At 52.1% G+C, this 27,734-nt stretch overlaps 2 protein-coding genes across 2 annotated transcripts; both read right to left on the reverse strand.

The window, feature by feature from the left end:
- Positions 1-19,008: 19,008 nt before the first annotated feature.
- Positions 19,009-19,997, reverse strand: Bloc1s4 (biogenesis of lysosomal organelles complex 1 subunit 4). Its single transcript, XM_070021611.1, has one exon. It carries the CDS (start codon positions 19,976-19,978, stop codon positions 19,337-19,339), a length of 642 nt encoding a protein of 213 aa, XP_069877712.1. The 5' UTR covers positions 19,979-19,997; the 3' UTR covers positions 19,009-19,336.
- Positions 19,998-24,359: 4,362 nt separating this feature from the next.
- On the reverse strand, positions 24,360-27,025 carry LOC138826548 (MORF4 family-associated protein 1-like). Its single transcript, XM_070021804.1, has 2 exons — positions 26,434-27,025; positions 24,360-25,310 (listed from the first exon to the last, which is right to left on the reverse strand). The coding sequence occupies exon 1, from the start codon at positions 26,814-26,816 to the stop codon at positions 26,448-26,450; it is 369 nt and encodes a 122-aa protein (XP_069877905.1). The 5' UTR covers positions 26,817-27,025; the 3' UTR covers positions 24,360-25,310; positions 26,434-26,447.
- Between the last annotated feature and the right edge of the window lie 709 nt (positions 27,026-27,734).

Here is a 27,734-nt window from a genome sequence, read left to right on the forward strand (position 1 = left end):
TTTTATTATCTTTACATCTGACTAGATTGTTCTCCAGGATAGACCTGGACCCTGAGAAATACAGAAGCCAGGCCACTTAGGGGTCATAGATGAGGGAACACACAGTGTGGCGATAGTGGACAGAGCCCCTTGGCTCCTGGGTTTGGAGGCTCAGGCCTCCTCAGTGAGAGCCAAGCAAAGGTACTAGGTCATTGTGGCACAGCCTGAAGGTAGAGCGTTCTCGTGGAAGACTCGTGGGGCATTGTGACCTCAGGTCATGCCTCAGATTCCCCAGGGCCCGCGAGAAGCCAGGCTGGTTCACTGTCCTTTTGAACCCACAGTCTATCCCATCCCGGTGTGTGCCGGGCTGGTTCTGCCAGCGCCCCTGATGTTCCTGTCTGTCCCACGCCCCAGGGCATCTGCCTGCATAGATTCATGAAGCGACAATAAGCCATGTCAGAGACGGGCATGCTGGGTTCCCAGAGGCCTCCCACCCAAACGGCCTGGGAGCCAGGTCTGTCAGGAAGGCCTGCAGGGCCAGCCCAAGAGCCAGGAGAATGAGACAGAGATTGGGGCCGAGGGAGGGTCACAGACCCGGGACCAGAGATAAAGGAACAGCTGGGAAGCCACAGAGGGGCAGGGGATGGCGCATGGGGAGGAGGGTGGAGAGGGGCGAGTTCATGGGAGGCACGGGACGCCCTGGGTCCTGGGCCTGGGCAACCCTGCCAAAGCCCACTGTGGTGAGAGGGGCCTGGGGAGCCATCTGCCCATACTCACACAGCTGCCGCGCACACGCGCGTATGCGCGCGCGCACACACACACACACACACTCATACTGCCATGTGGCCCTGGGGTCCTGTTAGCTGGGGAAGCAAGAGGAGATCCTGCACAGGCCTCTGTGCCTGGGGATCTGGTCCCTGGTGATCTCATCAGCCCTGGGTCCATAGAAAGCTCTAAAGCACCACGTGGTATGAGAACATTCCAGAGAGAAGGCAGGGTGACTCTTCCTGCAGGGCCCACTGCCCATGCTCCCATCCTTCCTGTTCACCGCAGCATCAGCAGGCAGCCACCCGAGTCGCTTGCGTGTGGGTGAGATCTCTCCTCACCCAGGGTTTCTAGGCCCACAGGTGCTTGGGCTGTGGTGCTATGTGGAAAGACTCCATCAGCCCAGTTCATACCAAAAAGCCACTTCCTGCCAGCATGGGGACCGAGGGCCCCAAAGACCAGGGAGGGGCAGAGGCAGAAGGGCCGGGGACAGCCGCGGGGACCAGTTCAAAGGGAGGAGTCACCCTGCCTAGCGATGCCCTCAGAGGACACCATCCCCCAACACCTGCTCTCCATGCTGCCCTGAGCCACGATGCACCCTCCCACGGGCAGGGCTGTGTGGGTGCTCCTGGAAGACCAGAAGGGCCAGGCAGCAATGGAGATGCAGGCAGAACAACTCAGAATTCTCCGTAGATGCCTGTGTTCAATCACTTCCACGTATTTACAGAGCTGATGAGCTGTGAGCTCCTTCAGCTGTCATGGCGTCAGAGCCATCACGTTCCCCCAGACTTTTTCACTGCCAAGGTGTTTCCACATATAGAAGAAGGCACCCTAGCTGGGTGAACCCATGGGCACCTTGCCATGCATCCACACGCCCAGCCCCAGCTGCTCCCCTATGTGGCCCTGAGCAGGGAAAGATAAGGGAGGAGCACTGGCCCCAGCACTGAGTTCCAGGAATGGAGTCACTGAGTCACAGGATATGAGAGGTCACCCATTCATGCCAGTCTCACTACGTGTTTGTGCTTGACCCAGAATAACAAGCGAGGGCAGTTGTCCACTCCGTGCGGTTGTTCCCAGCTAGTTCAGCCCTCACCGTCAGGAAATGGGGGTTGCCACTGTGCAATGGAGGGGGGGGGGCGGTGGCACAGAAAGTGTCTGCTCTGTCCCACACATCGAAAATTACAAGCACAGTGCTAAGTTGCAGCTGGATAAGAGCAAGAATTCTGAGGTGTCTCTGGACAAGAGTGTGACTGTAGAGAAAGCCAATGTATCCTGCATTTTTAAAAGCTAGAACAAAGAAGCCAGAGCCCTTTTCCCACAACTTCCCCGGGAAAGATCACAGGATACAGCCCTACCCCTCTGCTGGAAAACTACAGTGTTCAACTCCAGTCTCCCTGGCCTGCAGAAACCCATTAGATTGTGTGACCCTCACCTTGGGCCCATGTAGCTGGGCCAAACCCTGTGTGGGGACAGCCACACTGCTCTTAATACCAAATTGAATGGCCTCCACAGTCTCTGAACCCAACTCCGTAAATCACAGAAAAAAATCACAAAATTCACCATAGCCAAGATACGGAAACAACCCAGATGCCCCACCACAGATGAATGGATCCATAAATTGTGGTACCTGTCTACAATGGAATATTACATAGCCATTAGAAAGAACAACTCAAGGGCAGCGATGGGAGAGGGAATGAGAGAGAAAGAGGGAACAGCTTACACTAAGCGAAAGGAAAGAAATACACATATCACCCTATTTGGAAGAAATCGTTGTATTGTCAAAGTTTGTAAGAGTTCACAAGCTTTATAGACCATGATAATGACAATTCACCTGTGTTTGTGACATTAACTAAGTATCACTATCCCACCATATTGTGACGGTTATGTAATCACTTAACCTCAATAAGAAATTTTTTTAAAAATCGTGAGCAACCAAGACAATATGCCACCCTCAAAAATTAACAACTTAGGGGAGGAACTTAGTGATAGTGAAGATGGAGCAATGATGAGGGAACTGGTAGTTGAAGTTAAAGGGCAGGCCCACAATCAACCAGAATAATATAGGGAGAAAATGATGAAGAAAATGCTAACGATGACATCTTTTTCTTTTTGGCCAGTCTTGGAGCTTGAACTCAAGGCCTGTGCACTGTCCTTGAGCCTCTCTGTGCTCAAGGCTAGTGCTCTACCACTTAAGCCACAGCATCACTTCTGGCTTTTTCTGTTTATGTAGTATTGAGGGCTTCATGAATGCTAGGCAAGCGCTCTGCCACTAAACCATATTCCCAGCCCCAAGATGAAATCTTAAGAAGATAAAAACTTTACATATCTCAGTGAAGGAAATGAAAGACAAAATTAACAAGTGTTATAAACCATGAGATCTAACATCAACAAAACAGCTTGGAAACAAGAACAGCTCTATTTCTCTATTGCAAAGCACATTTGAAAGCACAGGCATTAGAACAAATGAGGTATAAAACAGGGTATGAGGAGTTGAGGAAAAAGCGGAGGATCAGAACAAAAAGTCACAAGCTTGGGGGAAAAAAAAAACAAAAACAAAAACCCCAGAACAAAGAGACATTCAAGAATTGGCAGTCAGCAAAAGACCAAATAGATGCATTTGGGGGATAGATGAGGGAGAAGAAATAAAAACTAAATGCACTGAAAACCTATTTAACAAAATAATAACAAAACTTCCCCAATCTCAAGAAAGAGAATCTCACCCAAGTGACAGAGGCCTATGTGAGTATTACTTCCCCACCTTTGGGCCTCAGCTCCACCCAGACCTGAGCTCCTCCCTGACCTGGAGTTCCCGCCCTATGCTGGCCACTCCCTCTCCACCCAGACCCACCTCACTTCTGCCCTCACTTCTCCCAAGATGGACCCATGATTTGGATGGGGGCAGATGCCATGTGCTCCCTATCCCGGGGAGATACAGCCCCTCCAATAAGCCTGTGCTTCCTGCCTCTGTGTGGTCCCCTGAGAGGGTCCTGAAGGATCCTTTCAGCATAGCAGAAAGAATCTGGGAAGAAATACTTATAGATATATCACCGTGAAAACACTGGACTTAAAAAACAAGGAATTAATTTTAAAGGCAGCAAAATCAAGGAGGGAAATTTATTACAACAGAAAGAAGGTTAGAATAACAACAGATATCTCCCCATAAACTCTGAATTCAAAGAGCCCCTGGAGTGGTATAATTCAAGCTCTGAACAACAACTGCCAACCTAAACTCGTATACCCAGCTATCATCTCAATTGATGGAGACGCATGACTATAATCCTACCTACTCAGGTGACTGAGATCTAAGGATCATAGTTTGAAGCCAGGCCTAACAGGAATGTCCATGAGACTCTTATCTCCACTTACCACCAGAAAACCGGAAGTGGTGTTGTAGCTCAAAGTGGTAGAGTACTAGCCTTGAGCGAGAAAACATAGGGACAGTGCTCAGATCCTGAGTTCAAGCCCCATGACCGACAAAAAAAAAAATTGGTGGAGAAACTAAAACCTTTCATAACAAACAAAAATCTAAAATTCATAAATATTAAACAGCATTACAAAGGATACCAATGGGAAGCATACTATCTGAAGAAGACAAAGTCAAGTAAACACAGCATTCAATAAAAATCACTAGAAGACTGGTAAACACAGGAAGAGGAAAAAAGCAAGCTACATGAAAGCAACACAATGGCAGGAAATGATATTTTTCTTCATAATAACATTAAACATCAACAGGTTCAATTTCCAAATCTAAGACATTTTTATTGTGTTGGGGTCTGTCATAGATGTAGAGCAGCAGATTGGATCAAAAAACCAAGATACAGGGCAGGGAAGGTAGCTTAGTGGTAGAGTGCTTGCCTAGCATGCCTGAAGCCCTGGGTTTCATTCCTCAGTACCACATAAACAGAAAAATTTGGAAATGGTGCTGTGGCTAAATTGGTAGAGTGCTAGCCTTGAGCAAAAGAAGCTCAGGGACAGTGCCCAGGCCTGAGTTCAAGCTCCAGGACTGAAAAAAAAAATCCTCCCTCCCCCCAAGATCTAACGATCTGTAATCTCTAAGAAACACATCTCATGGTCAAAGATAAACACAAATTTCTAGTGAAGGGATGGAAAAAGATCATTCATGCTAATGCATCCCGCAAGAAGGAAGGAGTAGCCTTTTTTTTTTTTTTTTTTGTCGGTCATGGGGCTGAACTCTAGGTCTGGGCGCTGTCCCTCAGCTCTTCAGCTCAAGGCTAACACCCTACCACTTGAGCCACAGTGCCAGTTCTGGCTTTTTTCTGCTTATATGGTACTGAGGAATCGAACCCAGGGTCTCATGCATGTGAGACAAGCACTCTACCACTGAGACACCTTCCCAGCCCAGTAGCCATATTTTTTTATTGGATAAAAAATGCTTCTGGTTAAAATCAGCTAGAAGAGACAAAGAACATTACATAGTAATAAAAGGAACAATCAATGATGAGGAAATCCTATGTTAATATAAAAGCACCAACAAGGAGCACCTAAATACATTAAGTAAACATTCTTAGACTTACAGAACATGATAGTCACCAACACATTACTAGTGGGAGACTTTAATACTCCACTCTCCCCAAAGGACAGGTCAACCAAACAAAGGATCAGCAAAGAAGCCTCTAAATTAAATGATGCCGTAACCCCAATGGACGTACTAGACATCTATAGAATATTTCACCTTCATCTCAGCAGCCCATGGAACCTTCTCCAAAACAGATTATATCCTAGGACACTCAACAAGCCTAAGCAAATACAAAAGGATTGACATAACCCCTTACATCATATCTGATTACAATGGAATTAACCTAGATGACAATAACAAAAAAAATTACAGAAAATGCTCAAAAACACATGGAGACTGAAAAACACACTGTTAACTAACAGGTGAAGAAACATGGAAGAAATAAAGGATGAAATCATAAAATTCCTACAATTCAATGAAAATACATTATACAAGAATCGCTGGAATACTGCAAAAGTAGTCTTGAGAAGAAAGCTCATAACTCTAAGAGTGCACACAAAGAGAACAGAAATAGCTCAAGTAAATAACCTTGTGATACAACTAAAGTCTCTAGGAAAGAAGGAACAAAACAAACCAAAAACTTCTAGATGGAGAGAGATAGTAAAGATTAGAGCAGAAATCAATGAATTAGCGACAAAAAATACATATAGAATCAATGAAACAAAAAGCTGTTCTTTGGGGGGAAAAAATCAGCAAAATCAACAGACCCCTAGCTAAACTGACAGAAAAAAAAGAGGGAAGAGATTCTAATCAACAAAATTAGAGATGACAAAGGTAACATTACAACAAACATTCAAAAAAATCCAAAAGATTATGAGGGACTACTTTCAAAACCTATACTCAAGTAAGATGGAAAATCCAGCTGAAATACATAAATTCCTAGAGACACACAAGCTTCCTCAGCTGAACCAAGAAGACATAAACCACTTAAACAGGCTCATAACACACAATGGGATCCAGGATATAATGAAGTCTCTCAGCAAGGAAAAGTCCAGGTCCTGATGGATTCATGGCCAAATGCTACAAGACCTTTAAAGACAAAATAGCACCAATGGTCCTCAAACTTTTTGATGACATAGAAATGGAAGAATCACTACCAAACACATTTCATGAAACCATCATTGTACTCACCCAAAACTCATGTAGGGATCCAATGATAAAAGAGAACTACCGCCAGGAGCCGTGGCTCAGCTAGTCAGAGGCTGAGAATCACGGTTCAAAGCCAGCCCGGGCTGGCTCCAATTAAACACCAGAACACTGGAAGTGACTCTGTGGCTCAAGTGGTAGATGCTAGCCTTGAGCTGAAGAGCTGAGGGACAGCGCCCAGGCCCAGAGTTCAAGCCCCACGACCAACCAAAAAAAGAAAAAGAAAAAACCAAGACTGGGAGATTCACACACACAGAGTCAGACTACAGGAGGATTTTCTTAGGGGAGGAATCCAAATGTGTGACTTCTCTGAACATTTTAAATACTATTTATTGAAATGAACTCCAGGAAATGGAAACATGCTTTTTGTTGTTACTATTGGTGGTGGTGGTATTTGTATTTACTTTGTGTGTTTTTTTTTCTTTTGGGGGTGGTAGAGGAGGAGGCTTAGAAAGGGAGGGAGGAAGGGTGAATAAATGCAGTCACGCTATTCAGTCAACACTGTGGAAAATGACCTATGTAACCTGTGGGCAGGGATGGGAGAAGAAAACAGGGAAAGAAAAGGAAGGGGTGAAAGCATGTACTCTACCCCACTTAGGAAGTGGTAGCCCCTCTGTACAACATCTTAATAATAACGAAAATATTTTCTAAATTTATTTTAAATTAAAAATTTTTTAATCTCTTTTTTGTTGTTATTGGTTGTAAGGCTTGAACTCTGGGCCTGGGCGCTGTCCCTCAGCTCTTCAGCTCAAGGCAAGTGCTCTACCACTTAAGCCACAGCACCACTTCTGATTTTCTGGTGTTTAACTGGAGATAAAAGTCTCATGGACTTAAGCCAGGCGCTGGTGGCTCACGCCTGTAATCCTAGCTACTCAGGAGGCTGAGATCTGAGGATTGAGGTTCAAAGCCAGCCCGGGCAGGAGAGACCATAAGACTCCTATCTCCAATAAACCACCAGAAAACCGGAAGTGGCGCTGTAGCTCAAGTGGTAGAGCGCTCACCTTGAGCTGAAGAGCTGAGGGACAGTGCCCAGGCCCAGAGTTCAAGTCTCACGACCGACAAAAAAAAAAAAAAGTAAAAGTCTCACGGACTTTCCTACCCGAGCTGGCTTTGAACTGTCGTCCTCAGATCTCAGCCTCCTGAGAAGCTGGGATTATAGGTGTGAGCCACCTGCACCTGGCAATTTTAATTATTTTTAAAAATTATTTAAATAAAAAAGAATTGTAAAGGGCCAGCTCTAGTGGTTTGTGCTTGTAATCCTGGCTATTCAGGAGGCTGAAGTCTGAAAATACTGGTCTGAAATCAGCCTAGGCAAAAAACTCTGAGAGACCTTTACCTGCTGTTAAGCAGCACAAAGTGGAAGTAGTGCTCTGGTTCAAGTGGTAGACCACCAGCCTTGAATGAAAAAGCCAAACGAAAGCACAAGGCCCTGAGGCCAAGCCCTATTACCAGTGCTTGTACATGGGTATGCATATACACACACACATACGAAATTGAGTAGGGAAACCTCATTGAAATAAAGAAAAAGAGATAAGTGTACTGGGAGCAAAGTGACTCATTAATGACTCATTATACCACAACTTAAAAACAACCACTATCAAGTTGTTCTAGTTCCTTCCAGTCTTTATTTATAGCTATTTTTTTCAAAATTATATGTTACACAGAATTGTAACAATTTATACATTTAGTTTCTTAACCTTTTTCATTGAAAACTGTGCACCGAACTTGCCCTGCTGTTAAACATACTTGAAGGCATTTTATTGTTGTGCCTCTTTTCTTACTGGAGTTTAAATACACTGCATGAGCAATTCTGCCATTGTTTCTACTTGTGTCTCTCAGAGCTCTGAGTTGGTAGAACCTTGCTTGATAATGGATGTGTACAGATGTACAGTCTGGTAAGTCAAGTCCTGATCCTCACCAAGGATAGGACAGGAAGATTGAGAGATCAACCTGAGTTACAAAATCCTAATAGAGTGCCTGTTACACCAAAGCATGAGTGAGTGAGAGCAAGAGTGACTGGAAGACTAAGGGACAGGCCAACCCAGATGTGTGTGTGTGTGTGTGTGTGTGTGTGTGTGTGTGTGTGTGTGTGTGTGTGTGTGTGTGAGTGCGTGCGCGCGCGCGTACCCATGCATATATGTGCCTATAGTGGGACTAATGCTATACCTTAGCTTTTCTGCTCAAGGCTGGCACTCTATCACTTTAGCCACAGCTCCATTTCTGGCTGTTTTGGGAAGTTAATTGGAGATAGGAGTCTCATGGATGTTCCAGCACAGGCCGGCTTTGAACCTTGACCCACTGATGTGGGTAGGATTACAATAGGTAGGATTACAAGTGTACAGCAGTCACCTAGCCCATCCCAGATCTGAATGTGGATTTGCCAGGATTGGGCTGGGAGACCCTGGCCCCTCAGCACACCCTCCCCTGACCTTTACCATCTTCCAGCATGGTGGAGACTGCCCCCACCCCATCCAATGCTCTAATGCTCAGCCTGGCCTTGCACAACACCAGGCCAGGACAGCTCTATTTTCCCAGCAGGATGACTGGTGCCTTCTGTGAAGGGTGACTTCTGTGCCAGCCTCACTGCGCTCAGATAGTATGGTAATCAGGGGACAGAGCAGGAGAACACTGACCCATAATCTTAAACCATTCAAAGCATAGTGTTGAGGAAGGGGCTTCCTCAAGGTTGAAAGAGCTTGCTTGTTTTGGAAGATAAATCCAAAAGCAAATTCTCTCTGCAGAGTTGTCTGTGTTTTGTTATCTTCCTGGAGCAGATGTGGCTTTGGAACACCAGACTGAGCAGTATGGACAACTTCTGAGCCAGATAAAGGTCAAGCCCACACCCAAAACAGACTAAAAATAAAAACCAAAACCACCCCCCACCCCTGGTCCCTGGCATCAGTGGCTCATGCCTGTAATCCTAGCTATTCAGGAGGCTGAAATCTGAGGATTGAGGTTCAAAGCCAGCCCAGACAGGAAAGTCCATAAAACTCATCTCCAATTAACTACCAACCCTGAATTCAAGCCCCAGTACTGGCACCAAAACAAAACAAAAGCCTCTAAAGGGTAGCCTGGTGGCTTTAGGAGCGGCTACTGTGGAACTACTTGGCTCTTTCCCAGACAAGCTGGCCTGTGCTTGTGTTGCCCAAACCAGATGGTCAAGGGTGCCACAGGGAACCTCCAATCAGACCCATGGCTCAGCTGGCCTCTTAGAATCGAGCTGAGCTCAGCAAATGAGGTGTTGTTTGTTTTTGTTTGTGCCAGTCCCGGGGCGTGAACTCAGGACCTGGGCTTCTTTTTTTTTGGTCCAGTCATGGGGCCTGAGCGCTGTCCCTCAGCTCTTCAGCTCAAGGCTAGCGCTCTACCACTTGAGCCACAGCACCACTTCTGGCTTTTTTCTTTTTGCTTATGTGGTGCTGAGGAATAGAACCCAGGGCCTCTGGCATGCAAGGCAAGCGCTCTACCACTGAGCTACCTTCCCATTCCGAAGGATCTGGGCTTCTTTTGCTCAAGGCTAGCACTCCTGGGCCACAGCATTACTTCCAGCTTTTTCTGTGTATGTGGTACTGAGGAATTGAACCCAGGGCTTCATGCATGCAAGGCATGCACTCTACCACTAAGCCACATTCCTAGCCCTTTTGTTTTAGTTTGGTTTGGTTGTGTTGGGGGGGGGGGGGGAAGGTTAATTTAAGTTTGCCCTTAAATCATTCTATTTTTTTTCTTAATTTTTTTCACACTACAAAAACTATACATGTAACTGGCTTAAAAAATAGCAAAACTAGCCGGGCGCTGGTGGCTCACGCCTGTAATCCTAGCTACTCAGGAGGCTGAGATCTGAGGATCACGGTTCAAAGCCAGCCCGGGCAGGAGAGACCATGAGACTCCTATCTCCAATAAACCACCAGAAAACCGGAAGTGGCGGTGTAGCTCAAGTAGTAGAGCGCTTGCCTTGAGCTGAAGAGCTGAGGGACAGCACCCAGGCCCAGAGTTCAAGCCCCACGACCGACAAAAAAAAAAAAAAAAAGCAAAACTTAAAGAGGAACACAACACAACAAAACTTACGTTTTTATTCTACCACCTAGAAAAATCCATTTTTTCTGTATTCCTGCTCCTCTCTCCCTTCTCTCTATTCTCTCTCTCTCTCTCTCTCTCTTTCTCTCTCTCTCTCTCTTTCACATACACACTCACATATGATCAATGCAGTTATACTTTTTAGAAAAAGATTTTGCTATATCTCTTCTTCCCACCAGACCCTAAAGACAACCTTGTGAACTGTGGAGTTCTATGAACATTCAAATTGTTTCCAATTTTCCTATAACCCACAATACCTCAGTAACATTACTCAGGGGTCTGAGTCACTCATGTTGACTGGACAGGTTAACTTTTTCACTGGGATTTATTCGACAATCTTCCCAACGATATTAGAACCTGAATAATTGCCTTTATGCATGTTCATATTATCAATAACTGCCTCCTCTGCCTGCAGCAGACCATATGATTATCCCACAAGACCTGCTTAGAACAGAGGACACACAGAGAGGCAGACAGCTTAGGTCAGTATCCATATTGGAACAGAAGCAGGTGAACAGTTATTACCTCTGCCAAGGAGATCCAGAAGGAGCCAAGCAGGTGCTGGATAGAGTAGCTGTGGAAAAGGCAGCCAGAACAGCTTCCCCAAGGAAAGGATGTTTTCACTGAGACCAGAAGGAAGTGGCCATCTTCACATAGGCTGTGTGTGTGCAGAATCTAGGCTTATGACACAGCAGGTGCAAACAAAGGTCCCAAGATCATGCAAATGGCAGTGGCTTAGCTACTCAATTAGCATTCCTTGTGCCTTGTGTGTGCCAGGCCTGGTGTCCCCTGCCTGGGACTCGTTGTGGGTCCTGCTTCTGCCCAGGAAGGGATTAAAGGTGAGGGAGAAAGATCAAATGAATAAAAGTATGTCGTAGACAAGGATTCCTGCTAGAGAGAAAATCTGTCTTCTGCCTGTGTCTCCTGGTCTCGTTAGTGAATGAATACATTGAATTACCGCTTCACGGATGCACAGGTTGATTGCTGATCTTGACTGGTGGCTCATGCGTTCATCAGTGAGCCTTGCTGTGACTGAGACAGGTGCTGGGTTAGGCTCCAGGGAGCATGGCTGAGCCAGGTGCAGTTATCCTGGACCCCTGAAGCATTTCAGTGTACAGAGGAGATAGAGGGGTCAGGGGACCCCTTTGGATTACCTGTGGTGAAATCCAAACAGGGGATGATACAAAGAAGTCCTCAGCTCCAGAACCCTATTGAAACAAGAAACAGGAAAACCTTTGCTCAGCCTTGGAGGAGGAGAAAGGAGGCAGCGGCAGGAGGCTCAGCTGCACAGCCTGTGCGGAGGCTCTGCGCCCCTGTGGCCTCAGCAGGAAGCCTCTCTCAGGGGAGCGGGGCAGCGGCCTTCTGCTCTTACAGAAGCCGGAGGGGCTGCTGACAAAGAGGTGGCCCCCGTGCTGGCCACACATAGCCCATGTCTTCCTAGAAACTGGCCAAGTGCAGACCACTCCCCCCCAGCTGGCACCGCCCCCTCCTCTCGTGGCCCCCAGGAGCGGACGCGGGTGCCTGCACAGTGGGGGGAACAAGGCTGCATTATGAAAGTTCTGCAGGACGGTGTGGGCAGACAGAAGGCCTGAGTGTGTCCAGGGTGGGCAGGCAGGGAGCCCAGAATAGCTCACTGAGCCCGTGGTCTGGGGACCAAGAGAGCGGCCAGGAAGAAGAAGATCATTATGAAGGGAGGACAGCATGGCCTGAGACAGAGCCAACACGCACGAGGCCCCTCTGCCTCCTCCCCGGGCCACGGCCTGGGCACAGGTAGTTAAGTGCAAATCTGGAGGCCTTGGGGACCCCCTCCAGCACGGGGAGAGGGCCACGTCTGCTGCCTCCTCTGCCTCCTCTTCCTGCCCCTCCCCTCCTTCCCTGCCCTCATCCTCCCTGCTCCCTCAGGACACAAACCACAACTTTAAATTTCCAACCCATAGGTAGGGGAAGCTCTGTGCGCATGTTCCCCAACACCTCCAAAAAGTGAGGGCCTGCAGGGACTGCGGGGTGAGCATGAGAAGCAGAACAGAGAACACTGCTGCCAGGGAGGACCCAGCCCCCCCCCCCAGCCCTGACCTCTGACCCCTGTGGGGGTGGAGCTCACCACAGGGGGGTGTGCATGCATGTGCTGCAGTGTGGGGTGAGGAAGGGTCGTGTGTGGCGTGTAGGCAGGCTGCCCAGCTGGCACAGAACCCCCTGCAAGGCCACGCAGGGTGGGCTGTTGAGAGGGGCCGGGCTCACTGTCAGCCGTGGACTCCCTGCCCCTGCCCCTGCCCGCCCTCTGTGTGCTTGGGGCTCCGGCAGAGACGCTGGCTGTCTCCCGGGACCCTGCTCCCAGCCCTCTGACCAACACGGGTGCCTCATCATGGGGCTCCCCCAGAATAAGCCAAACCAAACCAAACCAAACATGGGGCTGACAGGGAGACCCCAGGGGCAGGCGGAACAGCAGGCAGACGAGGATGAGATCTGTGCAGCACATTTCAGAGCCAGAGCAGGGCCTCGGGGCCTTGGACGGCTCCTGTTTGAATCACTGCTGCCGAGGGAACCATCGGGTCTGGAGGCAGAGGGACAGGGAGAAAGAGCCTTCCTAACCACCAGCCTGAGCAGTGGCAGATGAGGTTCTTCAGTCTTCTAACCATCTTCTTCTGCCCAAGGGAGAGGCTTCTGTGTGATTCCCCCCACACACAAGGGAAGGTAGGTGGTCCCAGTGGTCCAGTGTTTCTGGGCTCTTCTAAAGGGAGGGCTGTGGATGTCTTCTCTCATTCTTGCAGCCCTGCGGAGTGGCAGCCCGGGATCTAAAGAAGACATTAAGTGACAAAGTTCTGGTTTTGTTGTGCTCAGCATTTCTTTTTCTTTTCTTTTTTTTTTTTTTTTTGTTTTGTTTTTTTGTCAGCCGTGGGGCTTGAACTCTGGGCCTGGGCGCTGTCCCTCAGCTCTTCAGCTCAAGGCGAGCGCTCTACCACTTGAGCCACAGCGCCACTTCCGGTTTTCTGGTGGTTTATTGGAGATAGGAGTCTCACGGTCTCTCCTGCCCGGGCTGGCTTTGAACCGAGATCCTCAGATCTCAGCCTCCTGAGTAGCTAGGATTACAGGCGTGAGCCACCAGCGCCCAGCTATGTGCTCAGCATTTCTGTCCAGAACCCTTCCAGGAATGACCTCCCACTGCCAGTACTGGGGCACATTCCTAGCGACCTTTAGTGTATACTCAGTGTATAGCAGACAGACTCAGTGGACAGCTAATCCCCGAGAGATAAGGCTGGCTGGAGCAAGGGGAAACTTCCGAGAATTGGGTCTCCAAAGCAGGAAGGGAGGGGGTGTTTCATACTGAGCTAGCTCCCTGTCCGCAGTGACAATAACTAGCTCACGCGCAATGGGTATCACAGGGATGCCAGCGGCATCACACTGCCCTCTAGTGACCACAGGCAGCATGTCCAGAGAGCTTACAGATACTGAGTGTTGCTATTGGTCACCAGGGTGGAGCCTGATGTGCAGGCCTGTGGGTGACCACTGAGTGGACCACCCAGGAAAGCCTCCAATGACTCCTGGGACACTGAAGCAGTGTCACTGCAGGCTCCATGACTCCCTCTGAACTGGGAAGAAGTGGCTCAGGGCTCTCCCTTCCCCGAAGTCAACCATCAGACCCCAGGCTGTCACTTCCATCTCCTATAATCCGGCTTTAGTTTTGTTTAAAAAGTTTTAAATTTTGGTTTGCTTCACTGACCTCCGTGTGTTTTGTATGTTGGTCCCTCCCCCTGGAGCGCTCCAGGGGGTGTTGGAGGCCGTGGCTCAGTTGGTAGAGTCCTAGCCAATGAATGAAAGCATCGGGTATTGAGTTTGAGTTCTGGTCTTGGACCTAAAAAAAAGAAAAGAAGAAAAGAAGGAACAAATGTGCATATGTATGAAGCTGTTCAGGCGAGCTAAAAGCAAAGACTTGAGCCAGCCTGCTGGGCTCCACTCTGCCTCTGCTCCCTGCAGGCTGTGTGATCACAGGCAGTTGACTTAACTTCTCTGGCCCTAGAGACCAGGTTGCTGTCTGTCCATTTCCATCAAGCAGTAATTGTGTCTCCAGCTGACTTTACACTTGGAAGAACTATCAGAAGCTGAAACACTGGGGTTGACTTCAGGATGCCCTGGAGCCTCTGCTCCTTTGTCTGGCCTCTGTTTTCCCACCTGTGGCAGGAAGTGAGCCGGTGGAGAGAGGAACTGGCCAGGCATGGGGATAAGAAGACAGTGAAGCAGTACAGAGAGCGCGTGGGCCGTCTGTATTCTCTGGGATAGTCTCACCTCACTGGATCTGTGAAGACATGTTTGGGGCTTTTCTGTCTACCTCTAGTTTTTCATTTCTGTTTCCTAGAATTTTCTGGTGGTGTTTTATGAGAGCAGCAGCCCATGGTGGATGGGAGCTGAGCACTGGCCTGGCCCAGCTCTGCACGTAGCTCCGAAGGACTCAGAGAAAGGATGAAAACCACGATTTCTAAAGGCCTGGAAGCTTCCATGTGGCACCCTTCAGAATTCCTTGCCAGCCTCCCCTAAACCCAGCCACCAGCCTCTGTGACGGGCACCTCCATTCTCTCAGTGCCTACACTGAAGGTCTGGGCTGGCCTTCCTTGCCCCCTTCCCTGCCCCACGTGCAGCTAGTCTGGGAGTCCGGTATCTTCTTTCTGATTTCTCTCCATCCCTTACCTCTTGCCTGCCTGGTCTCCCAGCCTCCATGCTCGTAAACCAGGGTCACCTCTCTCACTTCTTGCTAGCTGCGCTCCCCCACAGCAATCCGCTGCAGATTCACCCCCGGCGCGGCTTCCACTACAGGATTGGGCCCACTGCTGTTGAGGGCTGGTCAGGTTATCAGACCCAATAAGCCCTGGTGCAACTACGGGCAGGGCCGCTCTCCTTCCCGCTTCACAAATGAGAAGACAGAGGCTCAAAGAGGGCGGTGGCCTGTCTGAGGTTCCCCAGCTAGGATACAGCAGGAAAGAGGCAGGTGTATCAGCTGCTCAAGCCCCTGCTCTTTCCCATTGCCAAGCTGCCAGAGAGCCCAGGATCGTGTCTAGAGGTCATGAGTGTCACCTACAGCTACTGCCAGCGCTGGCGCTGGTGCATCAGCCCGGCCTCCCTCACATCCAGTGTCACAGGTTTCTGTCCAGACCAGGTCCTCCAGGAAGTCTCCCCACCCCCTTCCTCCTAAGGGTCCCCAGCTCAAACGCTCCCTGCTGGTCATTTCAGGTACTGTCTGGAGAGCTAGAGAGGAGTTAGGCTCTGCTCTAAAAGCCCACTTTAGAGAAGGAAAAGTGAGGAACAGCTCACATAAACATGGCTCCAAGAGTAAGGGAGCTTAAGAGGGGCAGAGGGAGCTTGAACACATGTGATCTGGGCCTGGGAGTGGGTGTCTAGCGGCATTCCGACACACTGCTCTTTCTCTCTCCCTTGCTAGGAAGGCACAGCCCCCTGTGAAGAACATCATCCCATGCTGTTAGAAGTTGGTGACAATGGGCTGGGAAGGTGGCTCAGTGGCAGATCGCTTGCCTTGCATGCATGTGGCCCTGGGTTCGATTCCTCAGCACCACATAAGCAAAAAGTGGCGCTGTGGCTCAAATGGTAGAGCGCTAGCCTTGAGCTGAAGAGCTGAGGGACAGCACCCAGGCCCAGAGTTCAGGCCCCATGACTGGACCCAAAAAAAAAAAAAAAGTTGGTGACAATGCCTTCTGCACACACATGCATCCACACCTTCCCTCTGCAAGGGTGTGGTTTTCCAACCTCTTTCCATGTGAAGGTCCCGAGTGAGCACCATTGCCACCACCCTAGACTTGTCCCCTGCCCAGCAGGTTGAGTAGCCAAGAAGTACAGTCCCCACACAGACCACTGTGTGCCTGGTTCCATGGACTCCTCTCTATCTACTCATAAACCTCATGGAAAGACTCTGCGTGTTACCACACTCTGGGCTGTAAAATGTATCTTAAAATTAAAAACCATAACATAGCCGGACACCTGTGGCTCACGCCTATCATCCTAGCTACTCAGGAGGCTGAGATCTGAGGATCGCAGTTCAAAGCCAGCCCAGGCAAGAAAGTATGTGAGACTCTTATTTCCAATTAACCACCAGAAAACTGGAAGTGGCGCTGTGGCTCAAGTGGTACAGTGCTCACCTGGAGCTGAAGAGCTCAGGGATAGGGCCCAGGCACAGAGTTCAAGCCCCATGACCAACAACAACAATGAAAAATACCATGTCTGTTCTTGGTTCAAAATAGAACTAAACTAAAAATCAAGAAAGGAAATCCCACATACTGATGTTTCTTGCATTTATATTTTCATGACCAAATGCCTAAGGTGAACTAAAGGGGCCTTTGCACATGCTGCTCTGCCCCCTTATCCTTTTTCTGCTCTTAGCACAGATGATGCCACCTGCCAGAGGCCCTCTCCACCCTAGACCATCTTAGGTGCAAAACAAGGTAAAGCTGTCAGCTGGGAGAGGAGGTGCGATGGTGTAGTGGTTGGTAGCTATGTGCTGGAGTGGCCTTCAAGGAATGCAGGGAACCTCTGGCTAGGTGACAAGCCAATGACACCGTCTCTATGCTCACATATGGCCGAGCTGGAGGATGTGGGACTGGTCTCAGGAATCACCAGTTCAGGGCATGTTGGCTGTGGCCCAGGAGCATGGGGATGAGAGAACCTCTGGCAGGGTGCCGAGGGTTGGAGCCAGAGTTGAGGCTCCCAGAACAGGGTTTCCAGCCTCCATGGAGCCAAGGACCTAGAAAGAAAAAAAGACAGGTCAAAGTCTCTTCCTCAGAAAAGGTCTCATTGGCCATGTGAGCATAGCAAGAACAAAAGGAATGTGCTCTTTACGTGTGTGGTTAGACGGATGGCTCTCAAGGGTGCCATGCTCAAGGGTGTGCATTTTAGCTGGGTAGGGTGCTTCAAGCCTGCAACCCTCACTACTTGGATGGGGGGGCGGGGATTGTGGTTCGAAACCATTCTAGACAAAAAGTAAATGAGACTTCATCTCAGCTTGTGGCTGGGGCATAGTGATGCCTGCCTGTCATCTCCAGCAACACGGGAAAGTTCAAATAGGAAGATAGCAGCCCAATCTGGCCTAGGCATAAAGCAAGACTCTACCTTGAAAACAACCAATGCAAAAAGAGGCTGGAGGGGTAGCTTAAGTAAAGGTCAAGCCCCAGTACGGAAAAGAGGGAGAGGGGGAGAAAAGAAGTAAGAGAGGAAGGAAGGAGGGAGGGAAAGGAAGAAAGAAAATAACAAAGGAAAAAAGAGAAGTATACGTAATATATGCTGCCGTTTTTTAATGGTACCGGTCCTAGGGCTTGAACTCAGGGCCTTGGGCTCTGTCCCTGAGCTTCTTTATGTATTCTACCACTTGAAGCACAGTTCTACTTTCAGCCCATCTTTTTAGTAGTTTATTGGAGATTAGAATCTCATGGGCTTTCCTGCCCAAGGATAGCTTCAAACCAGGATCCTCATATCTAGACTCCTGAGAGGTATCAACAACCAGAGTCTGGTCATTCTCAAGATAGTCTCATTCTAATCTCAATTTGACCTCAATGAAGTGGCATAGTAGTCAACCACGCTGACCTTAAACTTGAGCTCTTCCTGACTTAATCTTTTGAGTGGTAGAATTACAGCTGCGTTCAACCACACCTGTTTCCTATAGCCCCATTTATAGAGCATTCTTTTGAGGAATTCTTACCTTGAGGAATTGACAATGCAACCACTGCTTTCAAACAGCTTGCACAGGACTTCTCATAAGGCCCAGTGAATTCTAGATGATCTTATTGAGGGGGGACTACTTCCCCTGGTGGTCAGTAGAAGGCCTGTGATTGGTGCACTTTCATTTGTATGAAGGCCTGTGATTGGTGTGAATACCATCACCCCAACTCCTTCATTGCTAGGTAAACAGATTACAACACCTTTTCTAAGAACCTCAAAGATGTGTCCAGACACAAAATAGTAACTACATAAACTAAGTGCTTCTTCGATGTTACTATCTAAAATTCATGTCAAAGTTTGTATATGCAAGAGACTTGTGGACAGGGTGAAAGAACAAAATCCTAACATTCTTTCACACAAATGGCCTCTCCACTGATACACTGATGTTACAGTAACTGAGGTTAGTTTTTCACATCAGGCACAGATGGTACTTCCAAGCTAGCTTTATCTCACTCCCAAGATATGAACAACATGCCTATTTTAAAGCAAATTGGGACATAAGTGAAATATTTCTCAGGAAAGTTTTTCCAGTAAAACTAAAAACCTTACCTAGTACTTCAGTTATAAACCCAGCAAGGATAACCATACAGACTTGTTCCCTATGGATAAACCAAAACTACGGGGTTATATTGCCAAATACAACTTCAAAATTCATTGTAAACAAAAAAAAAAATCAACGTTTCCTTGGAATTCGCCTAATTTTCTTTCATTTACAACCCATGCTATGGAAAGTTAAAAAGAATGCTACATAATGAACCCTCTACTGTAAAAGTAGGCTATAGAAGACAGAATCACAGTTATGATTAATAAGGCTTTAATGGCTCGGTAATTTTTCTCACAGTAATAAATATATAAATCTTGAAAAGATAACACTGTTAGTTGAGTAGGAAAATCCACAAAGAACAGTGCTATTGTAGAGGACAAGTTCATTCATGTGGCTTCCCATCCCCCACCCAGCAGCCTTCAAGTTAGAATTGGAAGACGGCACTTTGTATCAGGATCAAGGAAGCGAAGTGGTCTGCAGAAAATGAACTTTAAAATTCCATTCGGCAACATCATATATGAAGTAATACGATCTTGAATTAATGCTTCAGGCTCTTATTTGGGGTTCTCGTGCAGTTTGACTCAGAGTTGGGGTCTGTCGTTGCAACACGGGAAGTGGTCTTCGGTCCGAAACAGGGCGGGTGGCTCATAGGCCGCGTGCGGAGGCCGGGCGGGGGGCGCCCGGTTAAAGAGGGCGGGCACGTGCATGGCGTGCAGGAGCTTCGTGAAGGCCTTGGGGAAGGCGCCCAGGTCGGCCTCCGCCTTGGTCACGTGCTCCTCCATCCGGGCCACGCTGCGGCCCACCATCCTCACGAAGGCCTCGAGTTTGTCGATCCTGCCGTAGACGCGCCGCATCTCCGCGGCCCTGGCGTGGATGCGCGGCACGCCCTCGCTCACCACGTGCGACGAGTCGCCGCGAATCATGTCCAGCATGCCCGCGAACTCGTCCACTCTGGAGAGCAGGTCTTCGAGGCTGGCGTCCAGGGCCTCCACCTCGGGCCGCGTCCCGGCGCCGGCGCCGGGCAGCAGGCAGGCGGCGCAGCTCGCCGCGGCGCGCCGCAGCAGCGGCAGGTCCTCGCGAGCCTCGTCCTCCCACGGCCCCGAGGCGCTGCTGTGGCTCTGGGACACCGTGCCGCTGTCCCCGCTCCACGCGGCGCCCTGCGGCTCGGCCTCCTCGGCCGGCGCCTCGCGCGGCAGCTCGGCACCTGCGGGGCTGCCCGCCATGGCCCGCCGCGACCGCTTCCGGCGCTCGCCCCCGCTTCCGGCGCCAGCAATATACGTCACTGTGCCACCGCCCGCCCGCGCGCCCTCGTTGGCGCGCGCCCGCCCGCTTCTCACCGCCCTGCGCGCGCACGTGTGCGCCGGAACGCGCACGCCCACCCACCTGTTCGTGTAACGATCTCCCGAAGGGAGTGTGTGTGGGGAGGTCCCTGTAAGGTCCTCGGGGGCAAAGGTCGTGGTGGCCCGAAAGGGGCGTCCGGCCCCGTGGGCGCCGACGCAGTTATTCTGGAAAGTACGGTGGAAGGGATGTCAGCGTCCCGGGGACGGCCCAGCACGTGCACGCCCTCACATCCGGGCTCCGGCGGAGGCGCGCCCCTTCGTCTGGGGCCGGGTCTGCTGCTTCACGCAGGGGGCGCCGGGAGGCCCGGCGCGCGGCCGCCCGCCACCCCGCCACACGAGCCCCGCCCCGCGTGTGCCCCGGCCTGCGCGTCCCCAGCCGCCCCGGCTGCCTTCGAAGGCTGCGGCAGCGGTTCGGGCCGGGCCGAGGGGGCGAAGCACGCAGGCCAGCCCGGTGTGCTTCCCGTCAGCGCCGTCGGGGAGGCGTGCCTGTGGCGGCCCGGCGCGGGCGCCCCCCCCCCAGCCGGCTTCGTGCCGCCGACACGGCCCCGTGGGCCCTCTCTGGGCCCCAGGCCCGATCTCCTGGCTGCTTTCCACAGAGGGAGCTGCCCCGGTGGCCAGCTGTTCCCCCGCGAGTCTGACCCCGCTTGTAATTCATTTCTTCTCTGTTGCTTGTCTTTGGCAAAATAGTACTATGTCATTAAACACACTCAGAAAAATGGGGGCCCTGAGCGCAGTGGCTGAGGTACCGGGACTGAGTGGACAGGAGCACGCACGTCCCCAACCTCCTTGGGTCCCCTGCGGGATGACCTCAGGGCTGGCAGGGAGCACGCTTGCCAACTGACCTGTGTCTTTTTCATCTCCCTTCTGTCTACCAGTCAGTCAATGGGTAATAACAACCGGTCTAATTACTGAATGTTGCAGAAAAGCCTGGTCCCAGCTATGAGAACCAGCTGCCAGAGTGGGGAGGAAGGGGTGAAATGGTCAAAGCAAGGGAGAGGTGGATCCAGGTTTGCACAGATGATTTGCTGGGGACCTACAGACAGAAATGTGAGGTGGGTGGCAGCAGAGGGGGGGATGGCACCCTTCCCAGGAGGAAGCGCTTTCGTGCTCAGCTTGTTAAAGGGGGGCTGTGGCCATCTATCTAGAATGCCCTGACCTTTCTCAGAAACTATTAACATCTCCAGTGCTAGCTAGAAAATGGCCCCGGTGCTGGGCACTGGTGGCTCTTGCCTGTAATCCTGGCTAGTAAGAAGGCAACTAACCAGCAAAAGGCTAGTAGCACTAGCCTAGGGTGAAAAACCTAAGGAACAGTGTGTAGACCTTAAGTTCAACTCTCAATACTGGCACAGAAAGAAGAAAAGGGAGGGAGGGGAGGTGGGAAAACACTGGAGTGCTGGTGGCTGACACACAATGCTCATTTGTCTTTATCTTTGTTCTGCAGGGTTTGTGGTATGCCAGGGTCACCTGTAATTTTACCAAGCTGAGTCCTTCCAATGAGTTGTGTGGAGAGAAGACACTGAAGTTTGAAGGAAATAGCTAGTTGGTCTGCAACCAGAGTCATTTCACAAGTATTTATTATCCATAAGGACAGCAGCAAACTCAGTCCAAGGAAGAACTTCCAGCAAAGGCTTTCTGGAGGCCGGGAACTGCTCCGGGGTCCGGCCTGGCTTCTGCCAGGGATCCACCTCCAGAGCGTTGGTCAAGTTCTGCTTTGGCAAAGTAATAGGACGAGCAGGGCAGGGCAGTCACAAACACCACCAGGGCACCTCTGTTAAGTATCCAGATCCTTGAGCAGTTTGTTGTCCCTTCAGCTCCAGGGAGATGCCGAATTCATGTCACAGGCATGGTTAATTAAGGTCTCACCCTGACTGGCCTTCCCTGGGAGCAGGCAGCATTTGCATCGCTTCTGTATTTCACAGGGTTCAGTGCCGGTCTAGCTGATTTCCTACAAAGGCCCTATGGGCTTTAGAGGGTCTTGAGCTACCCTAGTTCATGTGACATTACAGGAATTAGCCTGTTTAACTTTTGTATGTGTTGGTCCTAGGACTTGAACTCAGGGCTTGGGCTCTGTCCCTGAGCTTTTTTGTTTAAGGCTATTGCTCTACCACTTGAGCCATAGCCCCACTGCTGGCTTTTTGGTGTTTATTGGAAATAAGAGTCCCACAGACTTTCCTGCATGGGCTCGCTTCGAACTGGGATCCTTAGATCTCAGCCTCCTGAGTAGCAAGGGTTGGTTACAGGCATGAGCTACCAGCGCCTAGCTTAGCCCACAATGTTTTAGGCCCAGTTTGGATTGCATTATGTTATGCAGGAGACAGTTTCAGTTTTGGAAGGGGAATGTCTTTGGACTGATAAGAGTGCCTTGGAATGGCAAGTACACAGGGGACACGTGTCTAGTCATGCTTCTATCTTTGTGACCTGCTTACTTTGTAGGTGTCCCTTCTCATGCAGCTCTGAACTGGTTTCCATAAATCTGCACTCCACACAACCACCGGGTAAGAATGGAGCCTCAGATGGAGACTAGGCCCATTCTAGCTCTCATCTGGAGAAGGGTTAAGACACAGGTGTGAAGGAAACACAAGGCCCCACCTTCCTGTGCTGCTCAAGGCACCCTGCTGGGCCCTAGGTCCCAGGTCGGCTTGGAGGATCTGTTAGGGAGTCGGAAGGCTGTGTATGTGACCTTCTAGACCAGAGCAGCATCCTTACCAAAGGACCAAATAGAATCCAAATGCAGTCTGAATATCAACAGTAGGGGGTGCTGGCGGCTCAGTGAGGCCTGGACCCTGTGTCTCCATGGTAGCCACCATCTCCAGAGATCATTATCCTGAGTCATCACACAGCAGTCACATGCCCTAAGGTGCATTGTGTAATACAAATTTGTAATACAGCAGGGGAGGCAGGGAAGGCTGCAAAGGCAACGGTGGACAAGTGGTGCCATTAAAGTGATTGTGGGTTTACAGTGAACAGTCACCTACTGTTTATGAAGCTGTAGCTGTGAGGTTACTGGAAAGGTGTCCCCCTCCCCTCTCCCCCCAGGACAGTGTCCAAAGCAGGCCAGTTGAAGGGCCTCGCCTTCTGCTTTCCCAAGTTCTCCCAGGTGGAGAATCCCTTAGACTGGTTCTCAAGGTGGATTCCAGGATCCCTGTCCTTTCCCACCCCAACATTCTAGATGGAAATTCCCAGCGGCTCTTCCCAATTGTTTCTCTAGGAAGCTGTCCTGTACACATCCCGAGTCAAATCCTGGGGCTTGAACTCAGGGCCTGAATGGTGTCTCTGAGCTTTTTTGCTCCAGGTTAGCTCTTCATCACTGGAGCCACAGGTCCATTTCTAGCTTTTTGGTAGTTAATTAGAGGTAAGAGTCTCACACTTTCCTGCCTGGGCTGGCTTTGAACTGTCATCCTCAGATCCCAGCCTCCTTAGTAACTAGAATTCCAAGTGAGCTTCCAGTGAGTACCCAGCTCCCCTGAGCATTTCTACATTAGAACTCCTGAGCAGGACTTCATTTCATATCCTACCAGCTAGCTCCCCCAGGAAACACTCTCCTAAGGTGAAAACTAGAACAAAGCTGAGTTCTTCAGGGCCCAACTTCTGTGTAAGGGAAGGACACACTACCCCAGGCTGTAATGAGACAGGGCCTTCAGGATACAGGCCACACTGGAAAGGGGTGTGGCTGACCCCACCTTCTGCAGCTTGAGGATACAGCTCTCCCTTAGGAAGGGGCTGTGCATCATTGTACCTACCCTTCCATTCTGCACTTGATCTTTGTATGGCAACCCACATGCCTAGTGCAAATGCTAAGATAGTCCTAAACTCAAACACTGGAGATGGTTTGGCTGTGAGAAGATAAGGCCTAAACTATAGGGTTCTGTGAAGTTCATTCCCAAACTGAGAACCAAGTATATTTCCTCCCCTTCCCCGCCACACACATACTTTGGTCATGGGGCTTGAACTCTGGGTCTGGGTACTGTCCCTGGGCTCTTCAGCTCAAGGCAAGCTACTCTTTGAGCTACAGCACCACTCCTGATGTTCTGGTGGTTTATTGGAGAGGAGTCTCACAGACTTTCCTGCCCCAGTTGGCTTTGAACCAAGATCGTCAGATCTCAGCCTCTTGAGTAGCTAGGATTACATGCGAGAGCCACCATCCTGGCACCAAAAACATTCTTTACTGGGATTCCAGCAGAGCCAACCCCCCACCCTCTGTCAGAGGCCCAGAGTCTCGGAAGCAAGAATATTCAAGACTTCATCCTTAAACAAAAATTCTTAATTTTTTGTCTTTTCAAGCAAGTGAATACTTTATTAACATGGTAAGGTTACTTTTTGTTTTTCAAACACGGTAGGGTTTTGACCTCAAACATCTGTCAGGTCTGCTACTGAAATGAACGGAGCTGGACAACACACGGACCTCCCAGATGCCTCCTCTCTGCCCACTGAGCGTCCACTGCAGATACTTCCACGTTTCTCCCCCCCCCATTGCAGGCCTTCGCAGACCTTTAACTTTATGCCTAGACACCCTGAAAATGCAGGAGGATATGACATCAGCTTGTATGGAGTGTCAGGGTCTCATCTAGGTTCCAGGTCAGATAGAGCCAAGTTAGGTTGTCTAAACAAACTCACCAAATGGGTTACATCAGACAGTGTGTCACATAAAATTTAAAATTTGAACAAAATACATCTCTCCTCCTTTGGTCTCACACAGGAATTAAAGTCCCCAAATGCAAACAATCCACCTCCCCCCTTCTCCCGCTCATCAGTCCCAGACAGGTCAGGCCCATCCACGTTCCCAGCTGAAGTCTGGTCCCTTCTTCAGCAGCGCTTCATGGAGTCTTCTATAACACAGCCCCTTCAGCACCTCCAGAACTCATGTATCACACACAGACGCAAAGTTCCAGGGAGCGATCAGGTCACACGGGAAAGAGCAAAGCACCTCAGAATTTACAAACCACCACCAAAGCCCAGAACACACGTGACTTGTGACTTCGCGGGAGCTCACAATCCGGGCCCTAATCGTGCGCATGGGAGCGTTTTCCAAATACACGTTATTTCCCCAAACAAAACATCCAACCATCAGAACGCCTATTGAGGTCATCAACCACAGATCATCGCAGAAACGCAATGTAAGTGAGAACAGAGTGCAGACAGAGAAAAAAGGGAAAAAACAAAAGGCTCTCTGGTTCCAGCTCCTCCATCACGCGACCAGAATCCACTGGCTGGAAACCTAGGGCAGATAGAGAGACTCGGTCAACAAGGGGTTAATCCCGACGCGGCGGGGAGGGGTGTAGTGATGCTCCTCGGTCTTCTAGCAAAATCTGAAAAGCTCTGGGGGCTGGCTCTGCGTGGCGCCGCGTTCGCCAGACTTTGGGGCTGAGAGTTGTAGGATCTCTCTCTAAGGGACTGCACCCCGGAGTGAGGGCGCACCCCGTGTGGGGACAGGAAAACGACCCCGGCTTTGCCCGTCCCCTGTGGAGTGCGCGCGCTCCCACTGCGCTCCCCGGGGGGCCCCCACTCCCGAGGCTCCCCCCCACTGCGCTCCCCGGGGGCTCCCCACCTCCCCGCGGGCTCCCCACCCCACTGCGCTCCCCGGGGGCCCCCCACCCCCCCGCGCTCCCCGGGGGCTCCCCACCCCACTGCGCTCCCCGGGGGCCCCCCACCTCCCCGCGGGCTCCCCACCTCCCCGCGCTCCCCCGGGGCTCCCCACCCCCCCGCGCTCCCCCGGGGCTCCCCACCCCACTGCGCTCCCCGGGGGCCCCCCACCCCCCGCGCTCCCCACCCCACTGCGCTCCCCGGGGGCTCCCCACCCCACTGCGCTCCCCGGGGGCCCCCCACCTCCCCGCGGGCTCCCCACCCCACTGCGCTCCCCCGGGGCTCCCCACCCCCCCGCGCTCCCCCGGGGCTCCCCACCCCACTGCGCTCCCCGGGGGCCCCCCACCCCCCGCGCTCCCCACTCCACTGCGCTCCCCGGGGGCTCCCCACCCCCACTGCGCTCCCCGGGGGCTCCCCACCCCCACTGCGCTCCCCGGGAGCTCCCCACCCCCCCGCGCTCCCCCCACCCCCCCGCGCTTCCCGGGGGCCCCCCACCCCCCCGCGCTCCCCCGGGGCTCCCCCCCCGCGCTCCCCGGGGGCCCCCACCCCCCCGCGCTCCCCCGGGGCTCCCCACCCCACCCCCCCGCGCTCCCCGGGGCTCCCCACCCCCCACTGCGCTCCCCCGGGGCTCCCCACCCCCCGCGCTCCCCGGGGGCCCCCACCCCACTGCGCTCCCCGGGGGGCCCCCCACCTCCCCGCGGCCCCCCGCTCCCGGCCCCCCCCGCTCCCCCCGGACGTCCACGCCCCGCCGCGCTCACCGCGCCCGCCCGGCTCACGACGACGACGCGCTCTTCTCTATCCGCCGCACCAGCGCCACCAGCATCTCGGCCATCTTCGCCATCTCCTGCGCCTTCTCGTCGGCCTTGTCGCTGCGGGCGGCCTTGTCGGCGGCGCCCGCGCCCTGCTGCAGGCGGTTCAGCGCGCTCTCCTCCGCGGCCTCCACCTGCGTCCGCGCGGGCACGAGCGCGCGCCCCGCCCCCCACAGCTTGCCGCGGGGCCGCGCCCGCGCGCGCGCCCGCGCCGCCACGTCCTCGCGCATCTCGCGGATGACGGGCAGCAGGAACTGCTCGAAGTCCTCCTCGGGCTCCAGCACCTCCACCTCCCCGGGCTCGGCCGGCTCCGCCACGTCCAGGGGCCGCATCTCCTCGCCGCTTCGGGTCCGCGCGGGCGGCGTCTGCGGGGCGCAAGGCGGGGCGCGCGCGGCGCTCGGCCTCTGCTCCGGGGTCTCCCCGGAAACTTTTCCCCCTCGGAAACTTTTCTCCCCGAGAGAAGACGCGGAGAGCAGCGACTTGCGAGCAGAGCAGCCCCGGACAAAATGGAGTCCCGGCCGTCAACCAAAACGGTGGTCGTCAACCGGACTCTGCGCGTTGCGGCCCCTTTCACGACACGCCCGCGCCTCGCTTTACGGTCGCGCTGCGAAGTGCGTGCGCGCGCGCGCCCGCGGAGGGGCGGGGCGGTGCCGCCGCGGGCGCGCGCGACCCGACCCCCTTCCCCCCTCCCCCTCCCTCTCCCCCCCCTCCCCGCCAGTTACCCGGATTCTGGGTCTCGCTCAGGTCGGTGGGTGGGCTCGTCTGGCGCCTCGGGCCCCCGCCGCGCTGCGGGGTCGGCCGCCGAGCGACGCAAAGCCGGGACGGGGCCGTGGTTTAAGTGGCACACCCCTGCCTTGCAGACACAGGCCTCCAATGCAAACCCAGCCCTGCAGACAAAAGGCGCACACGCAGCCTGAGACCGGAGCTCCGGGTTCAAGGCCAGCCGGGGCCCGAAAGTCCGGGAGACTCTTACCCATGATTTCACCACCTGAAGAGCGACGGGAGCTGTGGTGCAAGAAGCTCAAGGACAGAGCTCAGGCCCTGAGTGGGGCCGCAGGACCAGTGTGCGCGTGCGCACACGCCACTCACACAATACACACCACACACACCACACACCACTCACACACCACTCACACACCACTCACACACACACCACACACACACCACTCACACACACACCACACACACACCACACTCACACAATACACACCACACACACACCACTCACACACACCACACACACACCACAC

This window comes from Dipodomys merriami, unplaced genomic scaffold (assembly GCF_024711535.1).
Source record: "Dipodomys merriami isolate MVZ:Mamm:240054 unplaced genomic scaffold, mDipMer1.0.p SCAF_143, whole genome shotgun sequence".
In the NCBI taxonomy this organism is placed as follows: domain Eukaryota; kingdom Metazoa; phylum Chordata; class Mammalia; order Rodentia; family Heteromyidae; genus Dipodomys; species Dipodomys merriami.

Excerpts from the sequence above, each read along its gene's own strand:
- Bloc1s4 (XM_070021611.1), bottom strand. The coding sequence starts at position 19,978 with ATGGCGGGCAGCCCCGCAGGTGCCGAGCTGCCGCGCGAGGCGCCGGCC.
- LOC138826548 (XM_070021804.1), bottom strand. The coding sequence starts at position 26,816 with ATGCGGCCCCTGGACGTGGCGGAGCCGGCCGAGCCCGGGGAGGTGGAG.